Source organism: Ovis aries, chromosome X (assembly GCF_016772045.2).
Source record: "Ovis aries strain OAR_USU_Benz2616 breed Rambouillet chromosome X, ARS-UI_Ramb_v3.0, whole genome shotgun sequence".
Taxonomy (NCBI): Eukaryota; Metazoa; Chordata; class Mammalia; order Artiodactyla; family Bovidae; genus Ovis; species Ovis aries.
In genome coordinates, this window is record NC_056080.1 from 7,299,645 (window position 1) to 7,316,126 (window position 16,482).

General features: G+C 58.0%; 1 protein-coding gene across 5 annotated transcripts in view; it reads left to right on the plus strand.

The window, feature by feature from the left end:
- The window catches only part of LOC101116812 (serine/threonine-protein phosphatase 2A regulatory subunit B'' subunit beta), a 45,829-nt gene that overhangs the window by 19,158 nt on the left and 10,189 nt on the right, over positions 1–16,482 (plus strand). For all 5 annotated transcript variants that reach the window (XM_060407849.1, XM_060407850.1, XM_042242577.2 and 2 more), the window contains 3 exons: positions 13,669–13,772; positions 14,010–14,112; positions 15,052–15,126. In XM_060407849.1, coding sequence (XP_060263832.1) covers positions 13,669–13,772; positions 14,010–14,112; positions 15,052–15,126 — 282 coding nt within the window. The remainder of the gene's footprint in view (positions 1–13,668; positions 13,773–14,009; positions 14,113–15,051; positions 15,127–16,482) is intronic.

Consider the following 16,482-nt stretch of genomic DNA (forward strand, 5'->3'; position numbering starts at 1 on the left):
TCCACCCATCATCCACCCACCCATCTATCCACCTGTCAGTCCATCTACCCATCTATCTCCCCACCCAACCATGCATCCATCATCCATCCATCGATATACCCACTTATCCATCCATCTGTCCATCCAGCCATCTCTCCATCATCCATCCATTCATCACCCAACCACCCATCTATTCAGTCATCCATCCATCCCTGCACCCACCCACCCACCCATCTACCCATCCACCCACCCACCCATCTACCCATCTACCCACCCATCTACCCATCCACCCACCCATCCACCCATCCATCCACCCACCCATCCATCCACCCACCCACCCACCCATCTATGCATCCATCCATGCACCCATCCATCCATCCGTCCACCTATCCACTCATCTATCCATGCACCCATCCATCCATCCATCCATCCATCCATCATCTATCCATCCATCCATCCATTCATCCATCCATCATCTATCCATCCACCCATCCATCCACCCATTCATCATCCATCCATCCATCCATCACCCATCCATCCATTCAGCCATCTCTCCATCATCCATCCATTCATCACCTAACCACCCATCTATTCAGTCCTCCAGCCAGCCAGCCACCCACTCACCCATGCACACACTTATCCATTCATCCATCTGTCCACCCATCCAGCCATTCATCTGTCTATCCATCCAACCCCCTACCCATCCATCCATGTACCCACCCACTCCCCTCCCCCAGTCCCTGCAACCATGAATCCGCTTCCTATCTCCGTGGATTTGCCTGTCCTGGACATTGCCTATCAGTGGAATCAGACGCTGTGTGTCCTTCTGTGTTTGCATCTCTCACTGAATGGCGTGTGTTCAGGGTCCATCTGCAATGTGGCCTGTGTCCAACCTGCCCTCCTTTTACCATTCCTTTCCATGCTTCCCCTTCAGGAGCGCTCGGGCAGCCCTGCCCTCCAGGAGCGCTCGGGCGGCTCTGCCCTCCACGGGCGCTCGGGCGGCTCTGCCCTCCACGGACGCTCGGGCGGCTCTGCCCTCCAGGAGCGCTCGGGCGGCTCTGCCCTTCAGGAGCGCTCAGGTGGCTCTGCCCTCCACGGACGCTCGGGCGGCTCTGCCCTCCAGGAGCGCTCCGGCAGCTCTGCCCTCCACGGGCGCTTGGGCGGCTCTGCCCTTCAGGAGCGCTCGGGCGGCTCTGCCCTCCACGGGCGCTCGGGCGGCTCTGCCCTCCACGGGCGCTCGGGCGGCTCTGCCCTCCAGGAGCGCTCGGGCGGCTCTGCCCTTCAGGAGCGCTCGGGTGGCTCTGCCTTCCACGGACGCTCGGGTGGCTCTGCCCTTCACGGGCGCTCGGGCGGCTCTGCCCTCCACGGACGCTCGGGCGGCTCTGCCCTCCAGGAGCGCTCGGGCGGCTCTGCCCTTCACGGGCGCTCGGGCGGCTCTGCCCTCCACGGGCGCTCGGGCGGCTCTGCCCTCCAGGAGCGCTCGGGCGGCTCTGCCCTCCAGGAGCGCTCGGGCGGCTCTGCCCTCCACGGGCGCTCGGGCGGCTCTGCCCTCCAGGAGCGCTCGGGCGGCTCTGCCCTCCACGGGCGCTCGGGCGGCTCTGCCCTCCACGGGCGCTCGGGCGGCTCTGCCCTCCACGGGCGCTCGGGCGGCTCTGCCCTCCACGGGCGCTCGGGCGGCTCTGCGCTCCACGGGCGCTCGGGCGGCTCTGCCCTTCAGGAGCGCTCGGGCGGCTCTGCCCTTCAGGAGCGCTCGGGCGGCTCTGCCTTCCACGGACGCTCCGGCGGCTCTGCCCTCCAGGAGCGCTCGGGCGGCTCTGCCCTTCAGGAGCGCTCGGGCGGCTCTGCCTTCCACGGACGCTCCGGCGGCTCTGCCCTTCACGGGCGCTCGGGCGGCTCTGCCCTCCAGGAGCGCTCGGGCGGCTCTGCCCGGTGGCCCTTGTGCGCCACGGTGCTGCGGGCGCTCCTGTGCTTCGGGTCTGTGCGGGTCGGCGTGTTTGCATTTCTCTTGGGTCGAGGCCCAGGGAGTGGAATGGCTGCTTCAGACAGTGGCGCTGTTCCCCTTTCTGAGGAACCTCAGGACTCTTTTCCACACTTGCCCACCTGTGCTGTGTGAGGGTTCCAGCGTGTTCCCTTTTCTCCCAGCGCTTGCTGTGTCTCTGACTGAGGACCAGCCCTCCCGGGGTGAGGGCAGTGCTTGCCTCCCTGTGGTTTTGAACTGCATTCCCTCCTGGCTGTGGGCTTCCCCGGTAGCTCAGATGGTACGGAGCCCGTGCAGAAGACCTGCTCAGGCATATCCCCTGCAGAAGGGAATGGCAACCCGTTCCAGTGTGCTCGCCTGGAGAGTTCCCTGGACAGAGGAGCCTGGCGGGCTACAGTCCCTGCGATCACAGAGTCAGATACGGCTGAAGCGACTACCGCTTTCCTTTCCGACTGGTGCTGAGACTGTTCACGTGCTTGGTAGCCATTTCTATATAATCTGTCCGACAGCGTCTCTTCAGATCCTTTGACTGTTTTTCAGTTGAGGTCTGTCATTTCATTGTTGACTCATAAGCATGCTTTGTGGTCTAGATACAATCCCTTATCGGATATATATACTGTGTAAACATTTCCTCCCGTTTTCTGGGTGGTTTCTTTCACCTTTTTAAAAATAGAATTGGAGCTGAGTTGCAGTGTTGCGATGGCTTCTGCTGAACAGCGGCGCGCGTTGTCCGGATGCGCGCGTCCTTCCCGTTATGGCCTCTCACGGGCAGTTGGGTGCAGTGCCCTCTGCCATGCAGCAGGGCGTTGTGTGTCCATCACGTGTGTGTGTGTAACACAGTCTGCATCTGTGGATCTCAGACTCCCTGTCCACCCCTCTCCACCACACCCCCTCCCCCGTCCCGGCAGCCCCAAGTCTGATCGCTGTGTCTGTGAGTCTCTGTTTCTCAGATGAGTTCGTCTGTGCCATATTTTAGCTTCCTTATATGAATGACACCATTAGGTGCTTGTCTCTGGCTGGCTGACCTCACTCAGTGTGATCACCTCTCGGTCCGTCCGTGTTGCCGCCGACGGCATCGCAGCGCTCTTTGTGGCCCAGCAGGGCTCACCGTGTCTGTCCACCTCTCTGTCTGTCCATCTGTGGTGACGTTCAGGTGCTTCCATGGCTTGGTGTTGTGAACAGTGCTGCCCTGAATGCTGGGCTGCGAGTATCTTTCTGAATTAGGGTTTTCTCTGGGTATCTGCCCAGGAGTGCGATTGCTGGATCATATGGCAGCTCTGTTCTTAGTTTTTTGAGGAACCTGCAAACGTTTTCATAGTGACTGCACCGATTCATGTTCTTACCAACAGTGTAGGAGGGTTCCCGTCTCTGTACACCCTCTCCAGCATTTGCTATTTGTAGACCTTTTCAGCGATGTCCATTCTGAGCGATGTGAGGTGGTACCTCATTGTAGTTTGGATTTGCATTTCTCTAATAATTACCAGTGTTGAGCATGTTTCTATGTGTCCATTGGCTATCTGTATGTCTTCTTTGCAGAAATGTCTATTTAGACGTTTGGCCCATTTTTCAATTGTTTTGTTGTGGAGTTGTGTGAGGTACTTGTCCATTTTGGAAATCAGTCCTTTGTCAGCCATATCGTTTGCAAATATTTTGTCCTGTTCTGTGGGTTGTCTTTTGTTCCTTTGCTGAGTAGGAGCCTGTGAGCTTGATTAGGTCCCGCTTGCTTATTTCTGCTTGTATTCCTGTTGCCTTGGGAGGCTGACCTAAGGAAACGTGTGGTGCCTGTGTTCTCTACTGGGAGTTTTACGGCATCATGTCATAGGTTTACGTCCTTACGCCATTTTGAGCTTATTTTTGTGGGTGGCATGAGGGTGTGTTCTAACTTCATTGATTTATATGCATCTCTCCAACTTCCCCAGCACCACTTGCTGAAGACTTTGTCTTCTTTTCTCCATTGTATATTCTTGCCTCCTTGGTCAAAGCATAATTGAGCATACTTGTGGGTTTATTTCTGGATTCTCTGTTGCAGGCCCTTGATCCAAGTGTCTGTTTTTGTGTCAGTACCACAGTGTTTTGAAGGTGGGAGGAGAAGGGGACGACAGAGAATGAGATGGTTGGATGGCATTACCGACTCAGTGGACATTTGAGCAAGCTCTGGGAGATGGTGGAGGACGGAAGCCTGGCGCGCTGCAGGCCATGGGGTTGCAAAGAGCCAGACACGGCTGAGCTGCTGAGCGGAGATGGTGGAGGACGGAAGCCTGGCGCGCCGCAGGCCATGAGGCCGCAGAGCCGGACAAGGCTGAGCTGCTGAGCGGAGATGGTGGAGGACGGAAGCCTGGCGCGCCGCAGGCCATGAGGCCGCAGAGCCGGATCGCCTGAGCTGCTGAGCGGCAGTAGCGGCAGCTCACACTGTTCTGCTCCCTCTGGCTCTGCGGCGCTGAGGCCTGGGGCCATTATGCCTCCTGCCTTGTTCTTTCTCTTCAGGATGGCTTTGGCAGTTCTGGGTCTTTTGTGATTCCACCTCAGTTTTAGGGTTGCTTGTTCCAGTTCTGTGAAAAATGCCTTGGCTAATTTGATAGGGATCACGTTAAATTTGCAGATTGCTTTAGATAGTATGGTCGTTTTACCCATATTAATTTTTCCAATCCAGGAGCTTGGAATATTTCTCTGTTTCTTTGAATCATCTTTGATTTTCTTGATTAATGATTTTTTTAGTTTCTCAGCATGTAAATCTTTCACCTCCTTGGTTGGCTGAATTTTTTGGGATACAGTTTAAAAAGGAATTTTTCTTTTACTTTCCCTTCCCGCTATTTCGTTATTCGTGTGAAGAAGTGCGACTGATTCTGTGTGTGAGTCTTGTGTCTTGCTGCCTCGCTGAATCCATTTGTCAGTTCCAGCAGTTGTTGTGTGTGGAGTCTTTAGGGTTTCCTGTTCATGGCATCATATCATCTGCCTATAATGACAGTTTTGCCGCTTGCCTTCCGATATGGACACCGTTCATCTTCCTAATTCACGTGTTTCTAATTGAAGGGTGACTGCAGTGTCCTGTGGGCTTCCGCCACCCCTCAGCGTGGAGCAGCCGTAGGCATACATGTGTGCTGGGGCCTCCGTCTCATCTCCCACCCCTCCCACCGCCCCAGGTCCAGCTTGAACACCATTTCTATCTTTTCCTTGTCTGATTGCTCTGGTTAGGACTTGCAGTCCTATGCTCAATAGAAATGGTGAGATTCGACATCCTTGTCTTGCTCCCCAAAGGGAAGGCTTTCGACTCTCCACTGTTGAGGATGGTATTGGCTGTGGATTGGTCAAACGTAGCTTTTGTTATGTTGAGATATGTTTACTCTAAACTCACTTTGGTGAGAGTTTTTGTCATGAATGGATGTGGATCACGCACTTTTTGACTGTGCTGACATGGTGCCTCTCGTTGACTGATTTGCGTATGTTGAGCCTTCCTTGTGGACTTGGGGTGACCCCACGTGGCCAGGGCGTATGGTCTCTTCCATGTGCTGTTGGATTCGGGTCCCCAGAATTTTGTTGAGAGTTTTTGCATCTGTGTTTATCAAAGATGTTGGCCTGTAATTTTCTTTTCCGGCAGTGTTGGTTTTGGTATTTGGGTGATACTGTCTTGTCTTTAAGAGCATTCCCTCCTCTTCAGTCTTTGAAGCAGTTTGAGAAGGATCAGTACGAGTTCTTTGTGTATTTCTCGATTTAGCTGGTGACGCCGTCTGGTAGTGGATTTCTGTTTGTACAGAGCTTTCTGATGGCAGGTTCTGTGTCGCTCCCAGTGCTCTCTTTGTTCGCATCGCCTGCTTCTCTGGGATCCAGTTTCGGTGGGCCGTGTGTTCTTAGGGCGTCGCCCTTCCTTCTAGGCTGTTGGATCGCCTGGCGTACAGTTCTTCACAGTGCTCTCTTACGGACGTTTGTGTTTCTGTGATGTTGGCTCATATGTTTCCTTGTTCGTTTCTTGTTTATTTGGATTTGCTCTCTCTTCTTGGTGAGCCTGGTCAAAGGTTGGTCAATTTTGTGTACACTTTCAGAGAATCAGCTCTTGGTCTATTGTATTTTTTTTTTTAAGATCTCTATCTTGTTTATTTATTTTCTGTCAATGGAAACAGTAACAGACTTTATTTTCTTGGACTCCAAAATCACTGTGGACAGTGAGTGCAGCCTTGAAATTAAAAGACGCCTGCTCCTTGGAAGAAAAACTAAGACAGACCTAGACAGCGAATTAAAACACAGACACGCTACTTTGCCGACAAAAGTCCATCCAGTCAGAGCTGTGGTTTTCCCAGTAGTCATGTACAGATATGAGAGTGGGACCATAAAGAAGGCTGAGCACCAAAGAATTGATGCTTTTGAACTGTGGTGTTGGAGAAGACTCTTGAGAGTCCTTTGAACAGCAAGTGGATCAAGGCAGTCAATACTAAGGGAAATCAGTCCTGAATATTCATTGGAAGGACTGATTCTGAAGCTGAAACTGCAGTACTTTGGCCACCTGATGTGAAGAGCCGACTTATTAGAAAAGATCCTGATGCTGGTAAAGATTGAGGGCAGGAGGAGAAGGGGACGACAGAGGATGAGATGGCTGGATGGCATGACCGACTCAGTGGACATGAACTTGGGCAAACTCTGGGAGGTGGTGAAGGACAAGGAGGCCTGCAGTTCATGGGATTGCAGAGTTGGGTGTGACTGGGCAACTGAACAGCAAAGAGCTGACCTCCAGTGGAGTGTTAGGGTTACATGTATGGCAAAGTAAATCAGTCACACCTAGACAGGCGTCCATTCTTTTTCGGATGCTTTTCCCATTTAGATTATGACACGATGCAGAGTGGGGCTCCCTGTGCTCTATACAGTAGGTCCTTGTTGATTCCCTGCTCACATGCTAGTAGTGTGTGTATGTTAATCCCAAGCTCCCGTTTCATCCCCTCCCCTTCGGTAGCCACAAGCTTGTTCTCTGTCTGCGAGTCTGTGTCTGCTTCATAGATAAGCCCTTGTGTACCCTTTTTCTGACTCCACATATCAGTCACGTCATGTGACCTCTGTCTTCATCTGTCCGGCTTGCTTCACTTAGGATGGCGATCCCTAGGCCCATCCGTGCTGCCGCAAACGGCGTCTCTTCATTCTTTCTTACGCGCCACGGACGCCCCGCCGTGCCTGTGTTCCGCATCTCTGTGTCCATCCATCTGCCCGTGGACATTCAGTTGCTTCCATCTCTTGGCTGTTGTAAATAGAGCTGCAGTGAGCACCAGGGTGCGTGTGTCTTCTTGAATTAGATTCTCATCTTTTCAGATATATGTTCAGGAGTGGGGTCGCCGGGTCGTATTGTGGGAGTGGGATCTCTGGGTCGTATTCTAGGTCTGTTTTTGTCCTTTTGAGAACCCCCATCCTGTTCTCCATGGTGACTGCACCGCCTTACATTCCCACCAGCAGTGTAGCAGGGCCCCTTGTCTCCGCCTCTCCAGCATTTATTGCTTGTAGACGTTTTCGTGACCGGGGTGGAGTGCTGTCCTGACCAGCGTGAAGCAGCCCCTCACTGCACTTTAGATTTGCCTTTCTTTGGCAGTCAGTGACGTCGAGCGTCTTCCCATGTGCTTGTTGGTCATCTGTACTGTTTTCTTCCGAGATACGCCTGCTCGGCTCTGCGGGCCACTTTATTTTATGTTCACTATTTATTTGATTGTGCCAGGTCTCAGTTGTGGCCTGTGGGGTGAAGTTCTCTGGCAGTAGTAAAGTCGGTTGTGCAGTCATGCCCAGCTCTGTGCCGTCCCATGGACTGCAGCCAGCCAGGCTCCTGGGTCCGAGGACTTTTCCAGGCCAGAATACTGCAGTGGGTTTCCACTTCATCCTCCAGAGCTCTTCTGACTGTGTTCTCATTGGATATAAAATATGTGTGTTTATTTATTTGGGGCTTCCTGGATGGCGCTAGTGGTAAAGGAAACACCTTCAGTGCAGGAGAGTTGGGTTCGATCCGCGGGTTGGGAAGATCCCATGGAGTAGGGTTTGGCAGCCCACTCCCGTATTCTTGCCTGGGAAACCCCATGGACAGAGGAGTCTGGTGGGCTGTGGTCCGTGGGGTCGCAAAGAGTCGGGCGCGGCTGAGCGACTGAACAACAAACGCGAGTTTGATGACGGGAGCTCTGTAGCGCAGCCTGAAGCCAGGCGCCGTGACTCCTCCAGCCGTTTTTCATTCTCAAGATTGCTTTGGCTATTTGGGGTCTTCTGTGTCTCCATACAGGTTCTTAAAGCTTTTGTTCTAGTTCTGTGAAAAATGCCACCGGTTAATTCGATAGCAGTTGCAGCGAATGTATAGATAACCTTGGGCATTATAGTCATTTTGACAGTATTGATTCTTCTAATGCAGGAATGTCGAATCTGCACATGTGGCCGTTTTTCGCTGCAGGGTTATTTATCTCTGATCCATTTTGACGACTGATGCTAGAGCTTTACTTCTCTCTTCTCGGATGGGCGTCCGTCAGCTTCGTGGCGTACTGCCGTCTTTTGCTTACCTGTGTCATCAGGCTCTGCTCACATCTTCATCGCTTTCTTACACATTTGTCTATTGTCAGTTTTTCTTAGATTCTTGAATCAATTAATTTTGTTTTTCAGTCAGCTTTATTGAGGTATAATGGACACAGAGTAAGATTTCCCCATTGTAGGTGTACAGTTTTCCACAATGTAAATATTCGCCCCTGTGGATCCATCTCTTCACTCTTGTAAGCAGTGCTGCTGGGAACGCTGGGGTGCATGTATCTTTCTGAATAGAAAGAAGTGCTCATCTTTTCCAGATATCATGGTCAGGAGTGGGACTGTTGGATGACACGGTAATTCTATTTTTAGACTTATATAGGGAACGCTAAAGGCTTCCCAGGTGGCTTGGTGGTAAAGAACCCGCCTGCCAGTGCAGGAGACGTGGGTTAGATCCCTGGGTTGGCAAGAAGCCCTGAAGGAGGAAATGGCAGCCCTCTGCAGCATTCTTGCCTGGAGACTTCCATGGACAGAGGAGTTCAGCAGGCTGCAGTCTGTGGGATTGCGGAGGGCCAGACAGGATCCAGTGGGCTGCAGCGCGTGGGGTTGTGGAGGGCCGGACAGGATCCAGTGGGCTGCAGCCCGTGGGGTTGTGGAGGGCCGGACAGGAGTTAGTGGCTGAATCACAGCGGGAACACCAGCGTCCCCAGGCTGCCTCGTGCGCCCCTCTTGCTCCAGGTCCCTCCCTGTGTTGCTGGCCAGCTTCCTGCACTCCCCGATTGGTGGTCGGGCCCGAGGGCCTGGCTGGGGCATGTGCCCCCACCTTGTGGTGCTGCGTGCAGGGGTCTGTGGGGCAGGACGGGCTTCTGCGCCCGGCTGCTCTGAGGGCAGCTGGGCTGGCCTGTGTGTCTTGGCGGCGGAGCTCTGCCCCTCCGCTGCGCAGCCGTCTGGGGCCCGTATGGTTTCTGTGTGTCTGCTCTTCCGGGCGGCATTTGACCCGGGCCCCGTGCTCCCTCACTCCCAGCCCTTGTGCTGCCGTTGTTTTGCTTGGTCAGGAATGTCACAGGGGGACCCGTGGGGGCTGTCTCTGGTTTTTGGGCACAGCTGTGGGATTTGTCCCCAGTGTTCACTGCCGAGTGGCATCCTGCGCGCGCGTCCCTCCGTGTGTGTTTGCCGGTGCATGAATGTTTGGTCGTTCCCAGCGCCGTCTTGTGAACACAGCCGCTGTGTGCGTTTGCATTCCCGGGATCCCAGCGACAGCTTTGCGTCTGTCTGAGGTAAGGAATGCCTCTGTTGAATTCCTGGGTCATCTGCTGACAATATGTTTAATTTTACATGAAGTACAAAGCTGTCTTCCGGCGTACCTGTGCCTCGGGCACGTCTAGCGAGCGGTGAGATGCCAGCTCTCGGTGTCTGCAGTTTTCAGCCTCACTGGGGTGAGTGTGTGTGTGTGTGTGTACGTGTATGCATGCTGAGGTTACACAGGGATGTGTGGGTGTCTGTGTGTGTGTGTGTCTGTGCTGAGGTCACACTGGTGTCTCTCTGTGTCTCTGTGTGCTGAGGTCACACTGGGATGTGTGTGTGTGTGCACGCTGAGGTCACACTGGGGTGTGTGTGTGCACGCTGAGGTCACACTGGGGTGTGTGTGTGCACAGTGAGGTCACACTGGCATGTGTGTGTGCACGCTGAGGTCACACTGGGATGTGTGTGTGCACGCTGAGGTCACACTGGGGTGTGTGTGTGTGCACGCTGAGGTCACACTGGCCTGTGTGTGTCTTTGTGTGCTGAGGTCACACTGTGATGTGTATGTGTGTGCATGCTGAGGTCACACTGGGATGTGTGTGTGTGGGCATGCTGAGGTCACACTGGGATATGTGTGTGTGTGTCTGTGTGCTGAGGTCACACTGGGGGTTGTGTGTGTATGTGCACGCTGAAGTCACACTGGGATGTGTGTCTGTCTTTACGTGCTGAGGTCACACTGGGATGTGTGTCTGCATGCTGAGGTCACACTGGCGTGTATGTGTGTGTCTTTGTGTGCTGAAGTCACACTGGGATGTGTGTGTGTGTGTATGCATGCTGAGGTCACCCTGGGATGAGTGTGTGTCTTTCTGTGTTGAGGTCACACTGGAGTGTGTGTGTGTGTGTGTGCATGCTGAGCTCACACTGGGGTGTGTGTGTGTGTGTGTGTATGCATGCTGAGGTCACACTGGGGTGTGTGTGTGTGTGTATGCATGTTGAGGTCACCCTGGGATGAGTGTGTGTCTTTCTGTGTTGAGGTCACACTGGAGTGTGTGTGTGTGTGTGTGTGTGTGTGTGTGTCTGGGTGCTGAGGTCACACTGGGGTGTGTGTGTGTCTTTGCTGAGGTCACACTGGGGTGTGTGTGTCTGGGTGCTGAGGTCACAATGGGGGGTGTGTGTGTGTGTGTGCATGCTGAGGTCACACTGGAGTGTGTGTGTGTGTGTGTGTGTCTGGGTGCTGAGGTCACACTGGGGTGTGTGTGTGTCTTTGCTGAGGTCACACTGGGGTGTGTGTGTCTGGGTGCTGAGGTCACACTGGGGGGTGTGTGTGTGTGTGTCTTTGCTGAGGTCACACTGGGGTGTGTGTGTGTGTGTGTGTGTGTGTCTTGGTGCTGCGGTGGCCTCTGGCTGCTCCTGCGCCCCGGCTTCTGTGAGCAGTGCTGCGTGAGCATGGGGGGCATGCGCCCCTTCCAGACACACGGTCAGCAGTGGGATGGCTGGCCCCCGTGGCGGCTCTCTCTGTACTTTTCCAGGAGCCTCCGTGGTGTCCTCCACGGTGGCTGTAACCGTGTACAGGCCCACCAACAGGATGGGAGGGCTCCCTCTCCTGCACGCGCTCTGCAGCGTTCGCTGTGTGTCGATCTGTGGGCGGCGGCCATTCTGATGGGTGGGAGGTGAGCCTCTCTGAGGCTTTGATTTGCACCTCTCTGATTATCAGTGCTGAGCGTCTTTGCGTGTGCAGCATGGCCGTCTGTATGTCTTCTTTGGAGAAAGGTCTTTGTAGGCCATCTGTCCGCTTCCGTTCAGTCGGGCGGGGCATCCTGGCCGCCTGCTGGCTGCTGCACCGGCCCCCCTGCAGCATAGAGGTCTGTGAGCCGGTGTCCGGGTCCAGCTCTTGAGACCGTCGTGCGGTCCCGTCGGCTGGTGTCTGGTACGTGTTTCCTCCGCGTCTCCCTCTGCAGTCCTGACCCCGTTCGTGCTCTTTGCTTCAGGGCCCGTCAGCGCACAGCTCGTGGGCCTCAGGGGTCACCCTGAGCCGGTCACTGAGCTATTTGGCTTTTTCCTGTTGTTCACTCGCTCAGGCCTGTCTGACTCTTTGCAACCCCATGGAATGTACTCTGCCAGCTTCCTCTGTCTGTGGGATTCTCCAGGCAAGGACAGTAGTGTGGATTCCCTTTTCTCTCTGCAGGGGATCTTCCTCCAGGAGTCGAACTCTGGTCTCCTGGGATTGTTGGAGTGTTCCCGTGTATTTTGGACTCTCCTGGTCTTGCCCGCATGAGTGGGGTGTTTGTAGAATTGTTGGTAAAGGTGTTCACATCTGCTGGTGTCTGTCCCAGGATTTGACCAAAGCGTTGAGGGCGAAACTGAAGCCCGTCTGCATTCCTGCCCCCGGGAAATGCAGCAGTCCCAGCGCCTCCGCTGTTCCCATGCGTCCTGCCCCCGGGAAATGCAGCAGTCCCAGCGCCTCCGCTGTTCCCATGCGTCCTGCCCCCGGGAAATGCAGCAGTCCCAGCGCCTCCGCTGTTCCCATGCGTCCTGCCCCCGGGAAATGCAGCAGTCCCAGCGCCTCCGCTGTTCCCATGCGTCCTGCCCCCGGGAAATGCAGCAGTCCCAGCGCCTCCGCTGTTCCCATGCGTCCTGCCCCGGGAAATGCAGCAGTCCCAGCGCCTCCGCTGTTCCCATGCGTCCTGCCCCGGGAAATGCAGCAGTCCCAGCGCCTCCGCTGTTCCCATGCGTCCTGCCCCGGGAAATGCAGCAGTCCCAGCGCCTCCGCTGTTCCCATGCGTCCTGCCCCCGGGAAATGCAGCAGTCCCAGCGCCTCCGCTGTTCCCATGCGTCCTGCCCCCGGGAAATAGAGCAGTCCCAGCGCCTCCGCTGTTCCCATGCGTCCTGCCCCCGGGAAATGCAGCAGTCCCAGCGCCTCCGCTGTTCCCATGCGTCCTGCCCCGGGAAATGCAGCAGTCCCAGCGCCTCCGCTGTTCCCATGCGTCCTGCCCCGGGAAATGCAGCAGTCCCAGCGCCTCCGCTGTTCCCATGCGTCCTGCCCCGGGGAAATGCAGCAGTCCCAGCGCCTCCGCTGTTCCCATGCGTCCTGCCCCCGGGAAATGCAGCAGTCCCAGCGCCTCCGCTGTTCCCATGCGTCCTGCCCCCGGGAAATGCAGCAGTCCCAGCGCCTCCGCTGTTCCCATGCGTCCTGCCCCCGGGAAATAGAGCAGTCCCAGCGCCTCCGCTGTTCCCATGCGTCCTGCCCCCGGGAAATAGAGCAGTCCCAGCGCCTCCGCTGTTCCCATGCGTCCTGCCCCCGGGAAATAGAGCAGTCCCAGCGCCTCCGCTGTTCCCATGCGTCCTGCCCCCGGGAAATGCAGCAGTCCGAGCGCCTCCGCTGTCTCCAGACCTCTTCAGTGCCTCCTGCTGTTCAGTTGCTCACTCATGTCCGGCTGCTTGTGGCCCCACGGGCTGCAGTACATCTTCCCTGTCTGTCACTAACCCCAGAGCTTGCTCAAACCCACGTCCGTCAAGTTGGTGATGCCATCCAACCATCTCATCTGGTGTCATCCCCTTCTGCTCCCGCCTTCAGTCTTTCCCAGCATCAGGGTCTTGAGAGCTGTGACTGTGAGCGATGTGGTCCCTTTGACCCCTGAGACATGCGGTGTTGCAGGAGTGTCCTTGTCGCGTCCCAAGTGTTTCACAGTCTCCTCTGTCGTGTACGCTCTCCCCACGGGCCGCGAGATGCTGAGACTCTGGGCTTGGGGGTGTGTTCACCTCCTCTGTCCCGGTTGCTGACCGTCAGGCTCCAGTCGGGGGATGAGGTGCACAGCACATCCTCAGGAGCAGTGTCTGCGTCCCCATCGCCTGTGTGACCGAGGGCGAGGGGCTGCCGTGTCCTCAGAGACATGCTGGGCTGTGCAGGGCATGCCGTCTGCACACAGCGGCTCTCCCTGCCTCGTCGTTGCTGGGCCTCCGTGGGGGCCAGGACGAGCTCACCCGGGTCCCCGCCCCTCCCGCAGGCCTGTGGCTGCCCGCTCTATTGGAAGGGACCGCTCTTCTGCGGCGCTGGCGGTGAGCGCACCGGCTCTGTGTCCGTCCACAAGTTCGTCGCAATGTGGAGAAAGTGAGTCCCGAGAGGGGGTCGTCCCCAGCTGTCCCCCACCCCGGCTGGTACTCCAGTGGCCGGGACTGTCACTCTGAGGGAGGCCATGCCTGGGGGTCCCGGCGGCCGGGACGTTCACGTCTGGGGGAGACCGTGCCTGGGGCTCCTGGCACAGCTGCCATGTCCCTCCTGGGGCCCGAGTCTGGGCGGGGGCCAGTGGACGTGCGGGGGTCAGCAGGGGTGTGCTCTGTCGCCCAGGGTCCTGCAGAACTGTCACGACGACGCTGCCAAGTTTGTGCACCTGCTCGTGAGCCCCGGCTGCAGCTACCTGGTGCAGGAGGACTTCGTGCCCTTCCTGCAGGTGCGTGCCCATGGCCCGCCCCGTGCCCCTCTCCCGTGTGTCCCCGCTGTGCACCGCACATGCTGCCGTCCGTGTGTTGCTGCCTCGTGCAGTGCATACCCCCCACTGCACCTGCCCACCACACGCATGTCCCACCTCTGCTGCACACACCCGCACCCCTTTCAGAGGTGCATCCCTATGTTTACACCCGCGTGTGGGAGCCTGGCTCTCTGCCCCTGGGGGCTGCCTCTGCTGTGTGGGAGCCTGGCTCTCTGACCTTGGGGGGCCGCCTCCCTGGGCTGGCCCCGTGCAGCCCCTTGGGAGCTGTGTGAGCAGTGGGACCGAGTGGACAGCTCCAGTCCTGAGCCTGGGCGCCTGGACTCAGACGGGCACCGCGCCGTTGGGTGCCAGGCTGTCTCAGGCCGGGTCAGGGTTTGCAGGACGCTCACTCCAAATGCCTTTCCGCTTCCTGTAAGCACAGTTTGTTCAGGGCTTCATGGTCCGTTCTCTGGAGGAGAGTTTAACGTGATGGCTGGCCCCCTGCACGTTCCACTTAAAAAGAGGAACAGGCAGAGTTAGGCAGAGGATGTGAATGAGAGCTGTGTGGAGGGCTCCTGGGATTCTAGTCCTTTATCACACGAGGACGTGTCACAGACTCCTCAGAGCGTGGGACGCCCTCACACGGTGGTGTTTGCGTGTTCATACGTGTCCGCTCACCCTTGGTGGTGAGAGGCCGTAACAGCCGCCTCCGTTCAAAGGCCCGTCCTTCCTCAGACGTGGCCCCACAGTAGTCTTGCTCTGACGTGATTTTATGTGCCTGTGTGTTCGAGGGGACTCCCCGGGGGCGGTTCTGGGCCTGCCTATGCGACCCTGGGGTTCTGGTGGACACATGGGTTCTCGGCCCGTGGGCTGCGGGTGGTCCCGCGGTGCGTCCCAGGGCCGGGTGCTGTCCCCCCGCAGGACGTGGTGAACACACACCCCGGGCTGGCGTTCCTGAAGGAGGCGGCCGAGTTCCATTCCCGCTACATCACCACGGTGAGTGCGGCGCCCGCGGCCCCCGCTCCGCGCTCTCACCAGGCTCACGTGTCTGTGGGCCTTTTCTCTGGGGCTCGGGAGGGGTGAGCGGTGTGGCTCACACGGGCCCCGCGCAGGGCACGGCGCCGAGCCCCAGGGTCGGACGGGGCGCAGGTCTCGGCGGGCGAGGGCACGTCCGAGACCCTGCCCTCTGCCTCCCGGGCGGCAGGGTTTCAGGTTCAGAGCATCAGGCATGGGCCCTGCCTGTGGCCCGGGGCCTCAGAACCACAGCCCAGGCCCCGCCCCTGCCGTGGGCCGGGGTCACCTGGGGAACCGCACCTGGGGGAAGGGCTCCTGCCCACACACATGGCTTGGCTCAGGGTGCAGGTGGGTGGCGGGTAGCCCCCGGGCACGCGGGCTGGGAGCACGCTTGTCCTGTAGCACAGAGTGCACACACGTGTGGGCGGGGTGGACACGTGTGGGCGGGGCGGACGCACGCGGGGCGGGGCGGGGCCGCGGGCGGGGGTGTGGATGCCCCAGACCCCCTCACACATACACTGCGCACTCTGCTCCCCGACTAACAGTGACGATCCAGACTGAGCCGGCTGTAGACACTGCTGCGTGCCGGGGGCTCCTAAACACATAGGGGACGGGGCGGCCTACAGCGGGGGTGGGGAGGGGCTGTCTCACAGGAGCCGGGGAGGGGACATCCGTGGATGGGGACGGAGAGACGCCCTGGGTGGGGACAGGGGAGGGGGCGTCCTGGAGGAGGGGACGGAGTGGGGGGCGTCCTGGAGCAGCACAGAGGAGCGGGCGTCCAGGTGGGGCCAGGGGAGGGGGCGTCCTGGAGGAGGGGGCGGGGCGGGAGTGGGGCGTCCTGGAGGAGGCGACTGGTGGGGGGTTATCGTGGAGGAGGGGCAGGGGAGGGTCGTCCTGGCCCAGGGCAGTGCTGTCCGGACCACAGGGGGCCCTGTGCCCTGCCGGGCCTCCGTGTGCAGGGGCGGGGGCGTGCTCTCGGCTTGGAGCTCATGCTCTTCTCCCGGTCGGTCAGGTGCTCGCGGAAGGGTCGGAGCGGAGCTTTAGGCCACGCTGTGAGGGCTGCCCGCCTTCAGAGCTGCTGTCCCCGCCCCATCCAGCTCGAGGGCGGCCCTCTCACTGCGGGCTGCGGACTGCGGCCGAGGGCAGCTCCCGCCGCACTGGGTCCCCCTGGGATCCAGCGGGCCTCCTTCCCGACCCTCCGCCGTGTGCGGGGCGGCCGCCCTCTGCTGGCGGCTCGTGGTCCTGCAGCTCACCCTCCCGAGTCCCTGGGGAGGCAACCCGGGAGGTCACCGGGCTGCGGGCGCGCTCACACCCGGGCCTCCCTTGGAGCCCTGCAGC